Source organism: Botryllus schlosseri, chromosome 11, assembly GCF_051294905.1.
Source record: "Botryllus schlosseri isolate E-star chromosome 11, Bs_hap1, whole genome shotgun sequence".
In the NCBI taxonomy this organism is placed as follows: Eukaryota; Metazoa; Chordata; class Ascidiacea; order Stolidobranchia; family Styelidae; genus Botryllus; species Botryllus schlosseri.
In genome coordinates this window covers 15,101,483-15,119,585 of record NC_137246.1, presented here as the reverse complement: position 1 = coordinate 15,119,585, position 18,103 = coordinate 15,101,483, and the positions used below count along the sequence as shown (strand labels likewise).

The 18,103-nt window shown below is 41.2% G+C and overlaps 1 protein-coding gene across 1 annotated transcript in view; it reads left to right on the top strand.

The window, feature by feature from the left end:
- LOC145451129 (E3 ubiquitin-protein ligase DCST1-like) overlaps window positions 1–18,103 on the top strand; it is a 58,702-nt gene that overhangs the window by 39,169 nt on the left and 1,430 nt on the right. Inside the window, exons 8-12 of the mRNA XM_080329627.1 lie at window positions 15,716–15,815; window positions 15,880–15,975; window positions 16,765–17,011; window positions 17,071–17,327; window positions 17,855–18,046. Coding sequence (XP_080185753.1) covers window positions 15,716–15,815; window positions 15,880–15,975; window positions 16,765–17,011; window positions 17,071–17,327; window positions 17,855–18,046 — 892 coding nt within the window. The remainder of the gene's footprint in view (window positions 1–15,715; window positions 15,816–15,879; window positions 15,976–16,764; window positions 17,012–17,070; window positions 17,328–17,854; window positions 18,047–18,103) is intronic.

Sequence of the window (18,103 nt, the reverse complement as noted above, 5' to 3'; positions counted from 1 at the left end):
AATAAAGTTTGTCGCCATTCGCCACACGACATTTCAATCTCCCAGAAAATAGGTAAATCCAATCCAAATCCTAATCCGTTCTGAAAAAATGTCTAATCCAAATCCAATCCAAATCCGACAAAATTTCACAAATCCTGTTTTTTCAAAACCTAATCCTAATCCATGCTCATCTCTGGTGCTTATCAATCGGGTGTATCTCGAACCGAACCGAAGGTGTTCCATGCTTCTTTAAAGGGTTAATCACTCTAACGGGATGTGACAATAAACGTGTTCTTCCTTTGCTTCAAAAAACGCTTGGAGCATCTCAGACGCAATGACGGAATTTCAAACTATTCAATTATAGATAACTAGCCTCCGTATGTTAGTTAGCCTGTCTATAGTTTGATTTTCCAGAAGGCATTGTGTGCCAAGACAAAAAACCTGAATAGCGGTTTGGCCACAATAGTGAAAACTGTTAATATGATTTTTGTCTCATCAACTGAATCAGTTACGTCAGATATTACTAGAAGCAGAGAATCAATATGGCGATGTCATGTAGGCCTATATCGGTCATGTTCGCTCATTGAGTCCAGCAGCTATGCTTACACGAGTGTATGAACTGAGAAATGAAATAGCAACTTTCCTCGAAAATACAAATATCGCCGACTCATTATCTTGTAATCGAAAATGGGTATCTCATCTTGATTTCCTGGTACATTTAACGTCACATCTGAACAAATTGAACTTGCAACTTCAGGGGGAAAACAACTAAATACATGAGATGTTGAGGCACATTCAAAACAAATCTGTGACTCTGGAAATGTCAACAGTACAAAGAAAATTATGCTCACTTCCTTATACTGGAGGAGAGAAAACCTAGTACCAACACTACATTTGTAACTGTGATACGAAATTTAACTACTGAATATTCACCCTCTTTTCCGACATTCCTTCTCTACAAAATGAATTCTGACTATTCAGTACTCTGTTTAATGCGGACGCCAATACCATTGCCTGAAAATTTTAAATGGGCCTTTCTGAAATGCGATGCAGTTGAATTGAATGACAAATTTCATACAAAGAGCATATCGCTGCATGACTTTGACAAAGGGTACGTTCTTGAACTTGGTCTTTATCCCAGCTTGACCAGCAATGCTAAAGAAATTGCATCGATTTTTGGAAGCACGCACGCATGTGAACAATAGTTTTGAACAATGAAATTCACGAAGAGCAAGCTAAGATCAAGTATTTCGGACGTCCATTTTGAATAGGGTCTGATTCGTGTTTCATCTGACTTGTTACCAGAAGTTGAAAACCTTTCACAAAGCAAGCTGCGTCAATTGTCACAATTATTCTGTGTCGTTGAAGTGTAAATACATGTGTCTTCGGATTGGTATGATTGAGATTGCAGCAATGTAGGAAAATATACCAAAGTGAGCGTGAAATATAGTACTAAGAAAAATCCGGCCCGCCAAAAGGTTGTACACACGAAATTTGGCCCGCGACTAGCAAAAGGTTGCCGACCCCTGCGTTACGACTACGACGTTCTCCATTTCCAACAACTTCACAACCAGAGATGAGCGGATTTGAAATTTCTATGTCCTAATCCAATCCAAATCCGAACCTTCAAATCCAAATACTAATCCATACCTTTTTCAGATTCTAGTCCGGGGGTTCTCAACCTGGGGGGCGCGGAAGGCTCTCAGGGGGGGCGCGAGAAATTGACGAAGTCAGTATAGGGGGGGGCGAGAAATTGACAAAGTCAGTATAAATTGTACGTGTGTACATGTGTTTCACATCCATTATGAGAAGACGATTAATGAAGATGAAATTTATTCCATATTCAAGAAAGCTTGCAAATACGAACTCTAGCAACCGCGCTCAACGGAGTATAGTCTGATTTCAGCTGTATTTGAGCAAATTTTTGAAATTCTTTGGAGATATAGAGAGCAATTTCCACGTGTAAGTCATTCATTGCTTCATAGCTTTGACAGTAGCCTAAAGCTTGTCGCGCTGGGCAGCTCTTGTTAGTAGCTTGCGAACTGCACTGCCTAATACAGACTTAGATGCAACATAGGTTGCCCGGTTTCGCCCTCAATTAGGCTATAAATCAACACAATTTAATTAATTTCCAAAACTGATCAAATTTAGCCTGTCAGGACAGAACGACGATTTGCTCTCTGTACTCACTACCAGCATCAGGATTAGTCTCAGGGTGACCTACCTTGAAAATAATTAATCGATGTCTTGTTCAATGTTTTTTTTGTTATTTTCGAACAAGTTTGGAGAAATTTGTCACCAATGTAAAAGACTCAACAACTGGAATGCAGATTCAAAATTGGCGTAAGATATACCTTATGTACAGCACCGTAACTGCCGCACCCCAAACCCCCCAATTGGGGGGGCGAGCTCGATGGGGGGCCCAAAATTATTTCGTGAATTAGCATAAATCATAGAGTATTTTTTGAAAATTTATGCAATTTTTTCAAAAATTTTCCGCGCTGCGCGCGAATTCAAGCAGCCATTTATCTTTATTATTGGGTATTGGCCTATTGGGCCATTACCGTGCCACGACCCACCAAGACATACAATCAAGTTTTAGGCCATATAACATGTGACTCCAAGAAGTGTGCCAGAACGATTGGCAGCGAGAACAATGTTGACCGAAAAGGTCTATGTCCTTATGCAGATCAAAGACTTCGCTATATATACAAAATGAATATGCATATAGGTTTAATTGTCCATAGGCGCCTAAATGACTGGCGCCGAATGTTCTTGTCTTTGCAATGTGAACCTCACAAGACAAATACCATCCCGCTAGGAAAAATTTTATGCCAGTGAAGAAATACCAATTTGAAATCGTGTGCTTCTCTTAGTTTAGAAGCCTACGTTTGGGCGGTTCTATATTTTTTGATATAGCAGACTGGAAGTCACGAAATAACATCATGTAACGAAGTCATATCAACGGTTCCGCCCGCCCGAAGATGTTTAATCATTATTTACGCGCCCTCCCGTTTTCAAGACACTTCACTCAGCTCTACCGGTAAATTTAATTACGAGAGTAGAGAGGACAATAAATTGATATCATATTATATATGCAGTCGCCGATCTGATTGACCGATTTTACCATCAATTATAGAGAATTTTTGCGCTTGGCGCTGGCTCACAATACAGTACGGCTAATTTCGTGACAAACGCGAACAACGTGGTGGCGGGGGGTGGTGTTTTATCACCCTATGGGAGCCCAAGACCCACGTTTTGGTGGCCTGACGAGCTGTGCTGTTTCGTTCCTGCCAACGGCCAACGGGTATACGCCCGAAGATGTTTAATTATCATTGAGTGGTCCTACCTTTTCAAACACACCTCACTCAGCACTACCGGCAAATCTGATTACGCGAGTAGAGAGGACAATAAATTGATAGCATATTATATATGCAGTCGCTGATCTGATTGACCGATTTTATCATAAATTATCGAAAATTTTCGCGCATCGCGCTGGCTCACAATACATTACGGGTAATTTCGTGACAAACGCGAACAACGTGATTGGGGGGGTCGTTTTAACACCCTATGGGAGCCCAAGACCCACGTTTTTTGGGGCCTGACGAGGTGCTGTTTTGTTCCTGCCAACGGGTATACGCCCGAAGATGTTTAATTATTATTGAGTGGTCCTACCTTTTCAAACACACCTTACTCAGCACTACCCGCAAATATGATTACGTGAGTAGAGAGGACAATAAATTGATAGCATATTATATATGCAGTCGCCGATCTGATTGACCGATTTTATCATAAATTATCGAAAATTTTCGCGCTTCGCGCTGGCTCACAATACAGTACGGGTAATTTCGTGACAAACGCGAACAACGTGATGGCGGGGGGGTCGTTTTATCACCCTATGGGGGTGCTGTTTTGTTCCTGCCAACGGGTATACGCCCGAAGATGTTTAATTAATATTGAGTGGTCCTACCTTTTCAAACACACCTCACTCAGCTCTACCGGCAAATCTGATTACGTGACCAGAGAGAAGATAAAAATTGATAACAATGTATGCAATTCCCGATCATACTGACCGATGAAAGCATGAATTCTAGAAATTTAGCGCGCATGGCGCGCTTAGGCGACAAAAGCTGATTCACTAAATAAACTCCCAAGGAACATGATGAATAGTGGTAAACAGCGTATGGCCAGAGGGGGGTCTGGGGGGCGAAGCCCCCAAGACGTTCGATCTATAACTCTATGGGGGGCCCAAGACCAAAGTTTTTTTGGGGGGCCTGACGAAGTGCTGTTACGGCCCTGCTTATGTATACTATTAGATCAGGGGTGGGCAGCCTGCGGCCGTAGAAGGGAACTTGAGCGGCCGTCGACGCCTAATTCAATTAGTATGTGTTGGCGGCCGTAGACAAGCAAATTGCAATTACGAATTCACTCCCGAATTTTCGAGAGATTTTAATTAATCTTGAAATTTTCTTCGCCCTCCGCGCAATTCAACAAGACTTTATTTTTCGATTTTATTGCAGTAGCGCCCTTCTTAATCTGAGCCAGAATGGGAATTGGCAAGAAATAACAATTCGTTCGCGGCCCTTAAAAATTTTCGCGCTCCGCGCGACAATATGCACCTCCCGGCAACTATTCATAACATTGCCACTCCCGATTTCGGTGCGTACAATAGGCCATTGTGAAAAGTAGAATAGTCCGGATTTCGCCGGGAATGGATATGGACAGTTTACCATAGGAATTTTGCGTCCAGATCGTTCATTGCGGCTATGCCCTCGAATGCGGCCTTACGCTACATAAGCAATCGAAATGCGGCCATGATTATCAAAAACGTTGCCCACCTCTGTATTAGATGGTGTGCTCTTTTTTACATGACGATAAATGCAAGGGGGGTCAGGGGGGGCGCGAGTTTTTTGATCATGTCCAAGGGGGGCGCGTGTCAAAAAAGGTTGAAAACCACTGTTCTAGTCCATGTCCAATCCTAATCCAATTCCAACTGGAAATTCAGAAAAAATACTAATTCATGCAATGGATGGATTCGAAAATTTTCTTTCACAACCAACGATTCACTTGATTCAAGATAACTTAGTAACCATAATTACATTAATAACTGATCTGAATAAAGTTTGTCGCGATTCGCCACACGACATTTCAATCTTCCAGAAAATATGTAAATCCAAATCCTAATCCGTTCTGAAAAAAACGTATAATCCATATCCAATCCAAATTCGACAAAATTTCACAAATCCTGTTTTTTCAAAACCTAATCCTAATCCATGCTCATCTCTGTTCACAACTCAGATAAAAGAAATAATAATCAGATCGTATATTTCGTCGTCACAAGAGACACGCGATTTAATGAACATATGGAAGGATGCCGAAACGACCAGTTGAAAATGCTCAGCCAGTGACATATACTGCGTTTCCATGCACGGCAGAGATGAGCGGATTTGCAATTTCTATGTCCTAATCCAATCCAAATCCAAAACCTAATCCATAACTTTTGCATATTGAAGTCCGTGTCCAATCCTAATCCGATTCCAACTTGAAATTAAGAAAAAATGCTAATTTATGCAAGGGAGGGATTTGAAAATTTACTTTCACAACCAACGATTCTATCGATTTAAGATAACTTAGCATAGGGCTGAACCTCTCATGTTCATTTGCACCGAGTGAACCATAGTGTAGTGAACTATAAGTACATCAACAACTGATCTGAATAAAGTTTCTCGCCATTCGCCACACGACATATTAATCTCCCAGAAAATCGGTAAATCCAATCCAAATCCTAATCCGCTCAGAAAAAAATCTCTAATCCTAATCCAATCCAAATCCGACAAAATCACACAAATCCTGTTTTTACAAAACCTAATCCTAATTCATGCTCATCTCTGCTGATGCACGGCCGATGGGCCCATTTTCGAGAGACGGCCGACGAACGAGAGAATTCTGTTGCGTAAGCACACCCACGTCGGCCGACTCGTCGGCCATCGAGTGAATACTTCGGCTTAGCCGTTCTGCCATGCTTGTGCTGTGTCTTCGATCAGCAAATTGCTAACTTACAATACACTTTTCGTATCAAATTAACCATAGCTGCACTCATGACGGATCTTGGACGCATTGGGAAACCAGGAATTTAATTGTGATTGCAACGGAAATTAGTAGTACCGGTATTGCTACGAATTACCCGTAGGCTACCGAAATCTTCTTCGCGATCTGCTCACGCATACGCTGCTGCTACAAATCGAGGGTTTGTGTTGTGGTGCATGGATACAATACAAACTACCGTTTGACCACAAACTAGGTGAAAATGGTTGCGATCTCAAACACCTTGTCCTCTCCTCACCTGGTGACCTGTGGTGTGCCCCAAGGCTCAGTACTTGGACCGGCCCTCTTCACCTTATATGTCAACGACATTTTTGAAACCTCCTCATTGAACACCACACTGTTCGCTGATGATACTCACCTCCTCTCTTCCGCATCTTCGACGGCAGGGCTGGATGCCCTGACTGGTGACCAAATGCCTAAAGTCCATGAGTGGACGGCCCCGAACAACCTTTGCGTAAACGCCTCGAAATCCCAATTGCTGACAGTAAATTCAAAAAATAACCTAACCGTTAATATCGCTGGTCAGCCCGTTTCCAACACAGATAATGCCAAACATCTCGGGGTTTTACTGGACTCGAACATGTCCTGGAAGAGTCATATTCAGTCCCTAGAAACTATAAATTATCACCGAAGTGCGGCCTGTTCTACAGCCTTGGGCGCTTCATACCAGCATGGGTTCTTCTGATACTCTTTAAATCCTTAACCCTCGTAAAAACTGCACTCAAGCCACTTGAGAAACTACAGCATAAAGTACTCCGAATCATAGCTAGGGCCCCAAAGGGGCCTGGCTAACCATCCAATAAGTTCAGTGGTTCCCAAATGGTGGGGAATTCCCCACTGGTGGGGAATTCAATGGTTTCTGGTGGGGAATAGACGCATTTCTTCAGAATTATATCGAGGACAGTCTACATACACGGAGATAGGGCTGTTCAAAAATAACCTTTTTTCCTGAATCTTGCTGATTACTTGAATAAATCGTTAGGTTGCCTTAAAAAACGATGCACACCAAATTTGAATTCATTCCAACCAATATTTGCGGATTTTGTAGAGTTTGAAAATTTTGAATTCACCTTGAAATGCAAAAAAAAATTATTTTCAAATTTTTCTGCCAGCCCCATGAAATTGTTGCGCTGTCTTCAAATACGATGCAAAACAAATTTGACTCAATTCGAAGCCGTAGAAGTGGAGTAATATCAGTTTTTCTTTGATAATTCTGGGATTATCCTTGATTGGTGGATCATCCCAGAATTATCATCAAAAAACTTGAATAACTCCGCTTCTGCAGCTTGGAATTGAGTCAAATCGCTTCCCATGACATGCCGCCCTATTTATTGTCGCTTTCTTTTTCTATACTATCTTCTTTACTTTCATTCAGTGTGCATGCCTCCTCTTTACATCGCCTAGAGGCCAAGGTGGGTGTCAGATTCCATAGACTGCTCCTTGTCGCTTCGACATCTTCCTGTCTTTTCATTGTATCGCATTTTTGTGGTGTATTGAACTGATAAAATTGCTAATAAACCAATGATGATGATGATGATGATGATGTCACAGTTTTGCCAGTCAACTACAATTGAAATCAAGTTATTTATTCAATCCGTCAAGTATTTTCCGTACTGCCGCATATGCAATATATATGAGCAATATGCATGTTCAAGAGAGAGATTTTGCATTGGATGATTGTGGAGTTACATTGCTGGAAAAATAACCTGGGTATTTGAGGCAGCAGCACATACAATGCAAGTTGATGCTCATGCTCAGGTCATAAAGCGTGATGCAAAAGGCGAAAAGTTATGAAGGTATACATAAAAAACCATAGACGTACGTACACACTATACAATGACGAAGGTTACAAAATCATTTCCTAACCTTTCAATGAATAAGACACCATAGAATGTTGCTCGCAAATGCATGAATCATCTATTTTGTACAATCCTTCCAGCTATCAATCTTAACGAGTACTCCATGTTAATTTTCAAGGTTTACATGCTATTCATGGGGAACACTCCACAACGGGTAGTTCATATCAAAGAAGTGCCAAAACGTTTACCAGGTATATTTTGAATAAATGGGCATTGGTAGACGCTTTCAAACACCCCCGTGTGAAAGATTCAACTATTGAGAGTAGTACGACTCTACGACATATCACGCCAGGTCGATGTGCACAATACCAACTATGGAGTGATTATCCTCAATGTTATTCTAGTGCATTGTTTTGCCGATGGAATATTGTTTGGAACAATGCCGATTCTCATCATTGATGTGGAATGTGGATTGAACGGCCTGACCCGGTAAAAAGTTATATCCAGGCCGTGTTATTTTTGGCATTTCAGGAGCCAGATGCCAAAACTGCCAAAAATAAAAATGCCAAAAATGCCAAAAATTGCATATGCCAAAAATAACACGGCCTGCCAAATAGTGTATTTCGTTCATGGTGTTGTGTTAACAGGACCGCGTTACAAGCGAGAAGAGCGTTTGTGAAAGGCAGGTTTCTTAATCTGGGTCCAGCCCACCCATTAGGGGTGAAAGCATGGTGTCCTAAATGGTGTGGGCGCAGCGAGATTGAACGACTGACTGCATTTGGTTTACGTCATACTTTCCATTTGTCCAAAGGCAATTTTACGAACATTTTTGACCGGCTTGCCAAGCGCTAAATTTGATAAAACGGGTATCAATGAGAAGATGCTCCAGTACTGATTATTAAAATATAAATTATATTATGCTCATGGAACTGGAACCCCCGAAATCAACCACGATTTTTACATTGTGACGCAACAAATTGTCTGGCTATTTCTGGGCTGCATATTCTCGTTTTGCCAGACAGTCTTGTTGCGTCAATGTTCAAGCTAACCTTCCCAGGACTCTTCCATGCTAGTTGGTAATATTAAAGCCACCTGAAGTGACAAAAGTCCTCCGAAAATATATCGGTAGACTGAAGGAGAAATGATAGTCGGGGTACTAAATAGAATGTGTTAAAAGACAACACAGGAAATTCCTGAAAAAGGATCTGGAAGAAAATTCTTTCCGCGATGAGATCGATGGCACCAATGATATTATATAGAATGTATATATATACAATATACAATGTATATGTATCATTGATGGCACTGGCGAAGTGATCTCTTTTCATGATGCATGGAAGCCGGTTCGGCCCTACAAAGATTTTAAAGCTCTGAAAACCTTTTGTGGATGACTGGCAACATTCTTACCCTCAATGGCTATTGTTGAAGCCGATATGTCCCAGATTCGGTGGGCGAGAAATGAATTTAGGCGAAACTTAGCTGACCTGAGTTTGGAAGCACTGTTACAGTGCAAACGATTTAAGTCTAGGCAACAGCTGTAACAATCAGCTGTTGAGCGTGTTTGTTAGGCTTTTCTTTCTTTTGTTTTGCTTATTGGCATCGATTCCGATTGATACTGCACATTTTGTGGTTTCGTTTGATATTATTAACCTATGAAATCGTTAGGTTTTTTCTTCTTCTTATTGTTTGTTGGCACTGATTGTAGGGGAGATGTGGTACCGATGGATCACTGGGACCGAAAATACTTTGAAAATTCTCTATGATAATTCCATGATTACACTCCGTGAACTTGTCTGCAATTGCATGCTGGCAAGACCTTTCCTTACATACAAAAAAATTCGACGTGCGCGAGCTATGGGGTCTCTCACAGATGTTTTTTGTTTTGGGGGGTGTAAAGTAAATTTAGATCGACATATGCATTTTTCTTTGTAACCTTCAATACGAACAAACCAGCAATCATTTTTATTGTGAAGTGTAGGGCTTGTATCAGGCTATTTGATGGCACCTATTATTTTTTTCAGTACTTTCCTGGAGTGGGATTTTTTTCGATTCATGTATAAAATTCGTAGGGTGGGGACCGATGATACAATAGCCAAATGAAGCAAAATAATCAAGCATACTAATCATGAAACAAATGAAACTTGCCTACGTACAGAAAATCTTTATGTAATAATTGCATATGATGTTTTATCGCTATAACGAGGTATTTGGAAGTCACACTGTCGATTTTCGGGCAATATGTATGTACCCTCAAATTTATAAGTCCGAGCCTAAATCAAAACGTGATTTTATGACAACATTTGAGTTAATATTTATTCTATTTTTTAACGGTTGCGATCAAACATTCTTCTTTGGTTTGCTGTAACTTAGATTATAATACTGAGCAAGAAAAGTTGTCACATTTGAGTTTTTTTGGGTATGTGTGTCATAGGTCCCCGGGTCGTGTGCCATTGGACCCTCCGGGTGGGGACCGATGACACGTTCGAGCAACAAATTTTGAACGTCCATAAATATTTTTTGAAAAGACGGATTTTCATGTATATGTGCGCGATAGGTAGAGCTTGTATCAAAGTGATGAGTCAGCAAAAGATCTGCTGTTTTCGGCTGGACATTTTGGGGCCAGTGATCATTTTCCAATTTTTGATCCATCGGTACCACATCTCCCCCTACGTGTATGCTGCACATTTTGTGGTGTCTTTTGACAAACTAGCCCAAATAAAGCGTTTTTGTGACTAATTCGAGGCTGAAACTATCTATTTAGAGGATGATGCCAAAACTGCCAAAAATAAATATCGAAAAATGCCAAAAATAAGTTATTTTTGGCAGTTTTGGCATATGCTAAAAATAACACGGCCTGGTTATATCTGTTAGCATTTTACCAATCAGTACAATGTTAGTTTCGGGTTAGTTCCGATTTTATATTATATTATGAAGGTACTGTCGCTATACTGATACTATGGTTTCCAGTGAACTCGGCCCTACAATATTACAACATATACTATATAAAACAACTTAGTTGCTCACACAATTATCTTAATCAACCCTTCTCTTTCAAAAAATCAGGTGACATAAATGCTGCCAGAATATTTTAAAATCCTCTTTTAACAATCCTTTTAGGTTCTGCATATCTATATTGACGCTCACCCACAGTATCTATTAATTTTTTTTGGCTGTGTCGTACATGCATGGTTGCAACCGATGCTAAAATGCCCCACAGCTAGTCGGTACTTTGATAAATGTGCATTGTTAAAAGTTATATTAGATCCTAGTATGCAGCACTGCCTCACTATGCTCAAGAATCCAACAAAAACTAAACCAATTGGGGAAAATCAGTGAATTAGTGCGCCAGAAAGGTCGATTGCAGCACTCCCCCACAGTCGACATACGCAATTCCGTACCTCTACTCAAGCATATCCCGCGACGGACTGATTTCGCCGAGAATCTATCTTATAGCGTTAAGGGGCGTGGCAGTTTCCAATCATTGTATATATATCATTGGGTACAACGCATGCGACATGGCATTTCGGCCGTCCGTCGGCCGTGCATGGAAACGAAGTATTAGATAATTAATCCACGGATAAATTCGCAACACCCGTCGTCACGCTTGCTTGCCCAGAGAGAATTACTGCTCAGCAATCTGAACGCAACACAATTGCTGACGACCGGAGCGCTCAAATTAAATAAAGTTGATCTTATTTGAAAGCTATTGCCGCACTGATTTTGAAAATATATATTAACATTTGATCGGGGCAACGACTTAATGTTGCCAAATATCTTGATTTTAAGCACCCTTCCCCAACAAAAAATGAGCATTACCGCACGACGACACACCAAGACACATGGAGTTATAGGCAGGCCTGTTTATTTTTGGATATTGGGTTTTATTTTTGGAGATTCTCCAAAAATAAGATTTGAAAACATCCCAAAATAAGCTTTTTCTCGATGGTGTTTTTTCAAGTTTTTTGGTGTGAATAAATGAGTCAGAGCAGTGTAAATACGTTTGAAACAACCAGAAAACTCACAAAAACACACACAAAACAGCATGTGTGTGAGGGAGGGGGTCTCCGAAACGGTAAAAGTACTTCCATTCACTGGACGGATCAGAGGCGTGGTGACAAGGGTTGAAGAGGCGGCAGGGTATGAAATCGTGCGAGTGTGGTGCAGGCCGAACACGCCACCTCTACAACAATAACTTCGTCCACACGATGATGGGACTGAATGGCTACATTAGTACGTGCCCGAAGTTTGTTAACACCCGTTGGTTGTCAACTAAGAAGGTGACCACTTGGTTGACTGGACACCGCACCAAACTCCTCGAGGTTATGAACGACAAAAGTCCGGCCTGTGCATCTTCACCGCAGGGGTGGATCTAGCCGATCGTTCTCGATCGCGTGGCCACGAAGCTTCAGGGACTTGTCCTTCTGATCGTGGAGCAGCAGGACGAGCTACATCGCCTGGTCCAACGCCTTCGAGCTTGGTGCCCAGCTGAGGACTGGTACAATGACACCCGCGGCAAGGAAGGTTTTCTGGTAAGAGGGTGCTGGGCTATCAAGTTCACTGAGGAACGCAACTTCGTAGAGGATCAGGGGTGTGCACTGCACACTGTGCAGTCCTTAACCTTCTCGAGAACATCGACTCAGAGGAGAAGCAGTGTACGTTTGAGGCAGCCGGGAGCCTTTTTGCAGGGCTCATCGACGGCATAAAGAAAATTGAAGTTGCTGACAATGACAGGGTCCTGCCCCGTCTACCACACCAAGTGGGCACTAGGTGAGAGGACACAACAAACACTTCTTGCTCTTTTAGATTCTAATATTATTAGCGACAGTGATATATAGGCTTCTATATTTGCAGCTCAGTGAATTGTTCGACAAACACCGGGGTCCGCTGTCGAACAAGTGGACACCCGAGTAGATACAGAATATCGAAGACCAATTCCAATCCATGTCTGTCTGATACTAAATGAACGTCACTTTCAAGCGCATTATTGACGAGAGCATGTCAGGAGCAAAGGCCTTGAATATTGAAGAGTTTCCAGAGTTTGAGGCCATCCGACAGTTCATTGGACCCCTATAGGCTCGATGTTTCCCAAAACTGCGACAGTCGAAGCCGATTTCCCGAAAATCGAGTGGGAGAAGGGTCTCTATCGGGCGCCTCTCATTGATTCTAATTCGGAGGGCATTCTCCGGCCAAAGACATTGTGACGAAAGTATTGGAAAGTTTGATCAAAATCACTAATGATGTCGATGTGTTGGAGATCATGAATACATGATAATAACATAAACTTCCGGTGAAGTTTTCTAGTAGTATTGGGGCCAGAGTTGGATCAATTGTAATTTGTAATTGTAATTGAATGTAATTAATTACATTATTCAATGTAATTGTAATGTAATTGTAATTGAAGCATTTTTATTTTGTGTAATTGTAATTGTAATTGTAATTTGACAAAAATTTTGCTCAATTACAATTTCAATTACATTAAATTGCTATTAAGACCTGACAAGCACAACATAAAACAATTGACTTATAATGCATTCTCTTTAAATGTCGAGAAGGAATTTGGTGGATCCATTCGCGGAAGCCCTTGACTGCGCCCTTGCGGGCGAAGTTTTTTTTTATTTTTACCGCTATGCTGGCCTCGGCTGCCATTGTATACAATTTTTAGATTACTAACCAACGGATGGATTCGCAACACGTGACTCACGATTGAATACGCCGAGAAGCGAACTGCTGAGCCGGCTAAAAGCAGCAGAATTGATATTCCCATAGCTGGCGATCCAAGCGTCGAAATTTGATATGTATGGTCCTAATCGAAAGCTAGTGTCGCACTGATTCCGCAATAAAAGTATATTTCCAGGCAATGGTACCATCCCAATATCGTGAAAGTCTGGGAATCGGCATTGTTCTGAACAATCGCTGGGCGTAATTGGTAATTGTTGTGGTCATGCTGCTGCAGCGCTCTCACTTTTCAGAACAGTCGGCCTTAAACGGCTATTTTGGGGCAGTTACATTGCCCTGACGAGATTTTATTTTGTATTTTCGGAATTAGTACATCAATAGCTTACGATAAAGACCAGATGCATCAAATTTGGACGCATGGATCGCCAGCTCTAGGACTACAAAGTTTGCTGCTTTTAGCCGGCTCTGCAGTATGTTTGTAGTTGCATTCATCCGTGACTCACATCTTGCGCATCTATCAGTGGGTTGGCAATCTACCATACGATTTCAGATCACGATGCTGCATCGTTATTTCGTCTGGCTAACTAACCAGACCACTGGATATTATATAACGTCTTATCTGACAAAGCACGGTTTTGTTTTCACTCCTCATCCTAATTCCTACGTCCCTCGATAAAAATAATATTATTACTTTAATTATATACTATAGACGCAAATCCAACACGTGCATATATTATAATACTTTTTCAACGACATACTGCACCCTATCCTTAATCCTAACCCATAGGAGATTAGGTAAATAACATTTTACATTTCCAATTACGTGAGCCATAATTACCGAGCATTCAAAACACGCTTATATTACGCCACAATGACATCTCACATAGCATACTATGTACTTGTACGCACATGAACGCATTTATTACTACACAATCTGAACTAGACTTGAATTGTTGTTAAATACGACGCTACGGTTGTCAAGGAGCACGGTTGAATTTATGATTATTAAATTATATGTTCAACAGCAGCAATTGTAATTGTAATTGTAATGTAATTGAAGCATGCAAGTAGTAATTGTAATTGTAATTGTAATGTAATTGAAGCATGCAAGGAGTAATTGTAATTGTAATTGTAATTTGATATTTTTAGCTTGGAGTAATTGTAATTGTAATGTAATTGAAACATTCATGAAAGTAATTGTAATTGTAATTGTAATTGAACTGAAATAATGTAATTGATCCAACTCTGATTGGGGCTAAAAACACATTTATTTCTTATTTTTGGAGATTCTCCAAAAATTAAATTTGAAAACATCCAAAACTAAGCTATTTTTGTCTGGTCAGGCCTGGTTATAGGCCATACGTGTGACTCCGAGAAATGTGCCAGAACGATCAGCAGCGAGAAGACCTTGGCTGAAAAGGACTGCCCTTGTGCTCACCGAAAACTTCGATAATGTTTAATTGTCCAATGTCCATACGCGCCTAAATGGCTGGCGCCGAATGTTCATGTCCTGGCGATCTGAACCCCACAAGACGAGGGAATCATTATTAGCCAGTAATGAAATACCCATTTGAAATCGTGTGCGTCTCGAAAGGGTTTAGTAAGTTTGGGCGATTTCAATTTTGATATTACAGATCGGAGGTCACGACATAGCATCACGCAACGAAGTCATTATACCAACGGGTCCGCCCGGAGATGTTGATAGCAATATATATGCAATTCCCGATCATATTGACCGATTCAATCATGAATTATAGAAATTTTTCGCGCGTTTAGGCGATATCAGCTAACTCACCATACAGCACACCCAATGTAGCTCGATAGTAGCGACAAACAGCGCATAGCCTGAGGGGGCAAATCCCCCTATTAGTTCGATTTATCACCCTTTGAGGGGCCCAGGGCCAACGTTTTTTAGGGGGTCCTGACAAAGTGCTGTTACGGTCCTGAGTAGACAGTGCTGCAGCACCTGCCCAATGCCCACTTAATTGCATAGGGCATCCATCGGCTACTTCTCATTTCTCCAGCACATGCAAACAAATATCCTTCAGACACTCGCGTGACAGCTATAGCCTAGGTATTGCATTAGGTCAATGTGTCCGCCATTCTATCCGCCGATGTAAGGTGGGTGGCATAAACAGCACCATGTCTCTTTGTAGGTCGGAAAAGTACAACAGAAAATATCTGACTGATATAACGTTTGACAATTTCTACGTGACGTCGTACTTCATTCACAAAGATAGACAAAGGAAAAGAAAGGTAGCTATCGTGAACCACTGGACGTTGATTTTGATAAGTTGTACAATTACGACTTCCGACGCAGAAGAAACGAAATCTTATCCCCCTAACCAAACTCGAGAAGAAGTATGTGATGAGGCCGATGGCGTTATCATTGAAATCGTCAGAAAAGAAAAGTTTAGTGAGTAGATGACTACGTAACACTCTCTTCTCTGATTCCACTATATGTTTTATGTTCAAAATCCATTTTTATTGTATCATCGATGCTTTTCAACTTATCACCCTCCTTGCTGCTTTTCTGACTGCGAAATGAGAAATACCAGATTATTTTAGACCAACTGCCAATGAAATGTTAGTGGGTAAAATATGTCGACTACGTTTCAATTGTAGCCAGCCTTCACATGATATGACGCTTTCCATTTTTATGCAGACAAAATGCGCTAGAATTATTTGAAATTGCTGTTACGCGCGACTGAATTTGAAAGCTGTTGGGTGCTAAATCTGGTTTTGCCCCAGGGTCATTTGGTTAGCCCTATTTTGGCCTATGACTACGTTCGATTTGAGGGAGATTTCTCAGCAACAATAGCCTTTTCTATTTCATCACTACACATAACTCGGTCATAACAACATAACTACTCTGTTTTTCAAGGCCGTTATTGTCACAGTTTCGCATGCGAAGTAATTGATCTTTATGGTTTGGCGATCTCGAAATTTGAAAAATTTTGAAACTATTCAGCTTTGGCGAAATTATCTTACTTGCAATGAGCGCTAGGTACTTGGCGAATGGCGACCTATCACTGAATTTACATGCAAACATGAAACCCAGTGGATCACCCTGTGCTTGATTTGAGATAGAAATACCTGTAAAAACCATTCACACCTTTGCACTAGTTAGATTCTCAACTGATTAATCACAACGCTACCCGTTGACGATCGAAACTAGCAAAACTAACCGAACGCGCATTCGCAGCTTTTGAAATGTTTGACAATCACGTTGCAAGTGCTCATCACAATAATCCTCTATCTCTTCGACGCGGTTCTATACTTCATAATGGATCTGATCGCGCGACACGGAAGGAACGATTACAAGGTCACGGGCAGACATATGCTCCACGCGAATGTAAAAGGAAACGGGACAATTTCGGACATGATGAGGACCGTTTTCGCCGGATTTCAAGACAACGATCACGTGCTGAACGCAACTGGTTCTAACGAGGGTAACGCGGTGGTTTGAGTAGATTTTTGCAGTTGCCTCGATGCCAGATTTTTGATCAAGAATGCCTTCCCGTTCCGAGGAAACTGGACGCCGAATATGTGAACAGAACCTGGGTCGGATTTGGGATATTGATTACGTTGCTTCTCGTCGAAGGTTACGTGCTGCGCGTGCGCAGAGTTATATGCGCAATATTCTTCCCGAAGCGGGAAAAGAGAAGGATAATACGGCTCTACAACGAGATGTTGCGTCAAAGGAAACAGCAGGTTCAGTCAGTGCGCAGGGCTATCTTGAAGCTGGCATTGACAAAATCACTCAATGTAAGGAAATGCAAATTGCATATGGCTGAGATTGGTATCTGGGTGATTCGATTCCGAGTCGAGTCGAGTCTAGTATTCCTCTACCATCAATTATGACGTCAGCCTTAATACGTCAATATGAATATGTTATTTAATTGTAAATTACGAGTTCCTAAGGGTAATGGTTCATAAGGAAAATGATGGCAGTTACACGTCATTCAAGATAAATTTAGCACTAACATTACTATTTGGTAGCGCTTTGTGGTCATTGTGAGGGTTGGTAACTACTTGACGTTGACAGAAACGTCGCCCATGAATATAAGTATCCGCGCAATGCCTTTCGATAGTGACCTACAGGTAGTTTGGAGACTGTAACAGTAGAAATGCAGTATTGAAACTATGACTTTCATTAACGAAATATTACTCTTGATGTGAAGGCGTATATTTTGGTTACTTGACTTACATCATTACAATTGATACTCGAGTAGTTGCGCCCAGCCCTGACAACTATCGTTATTTAGAACTGCTTGTAATTACAAAAATTTCAGCAAAAATACGGATTATTGGAGAGTATACGGGTACAGTTCCCAACAGCAGGAAAATTCCTGAGATTTTTCGGAGTGGGAAGGCTGAAATGCCTGATTTGCGAAACACCGGAAATGACCGACAAAAAGCTTTGGAGGTGTAGCAATCCGAGATGCAGGATGCTATACTGCGAGATTTGCTGGATTGAAATCGATGTAAGTAGAAAGTTATTCGTAAATACGTGTGTAGAGATACCTTGCATCCGGGCCACT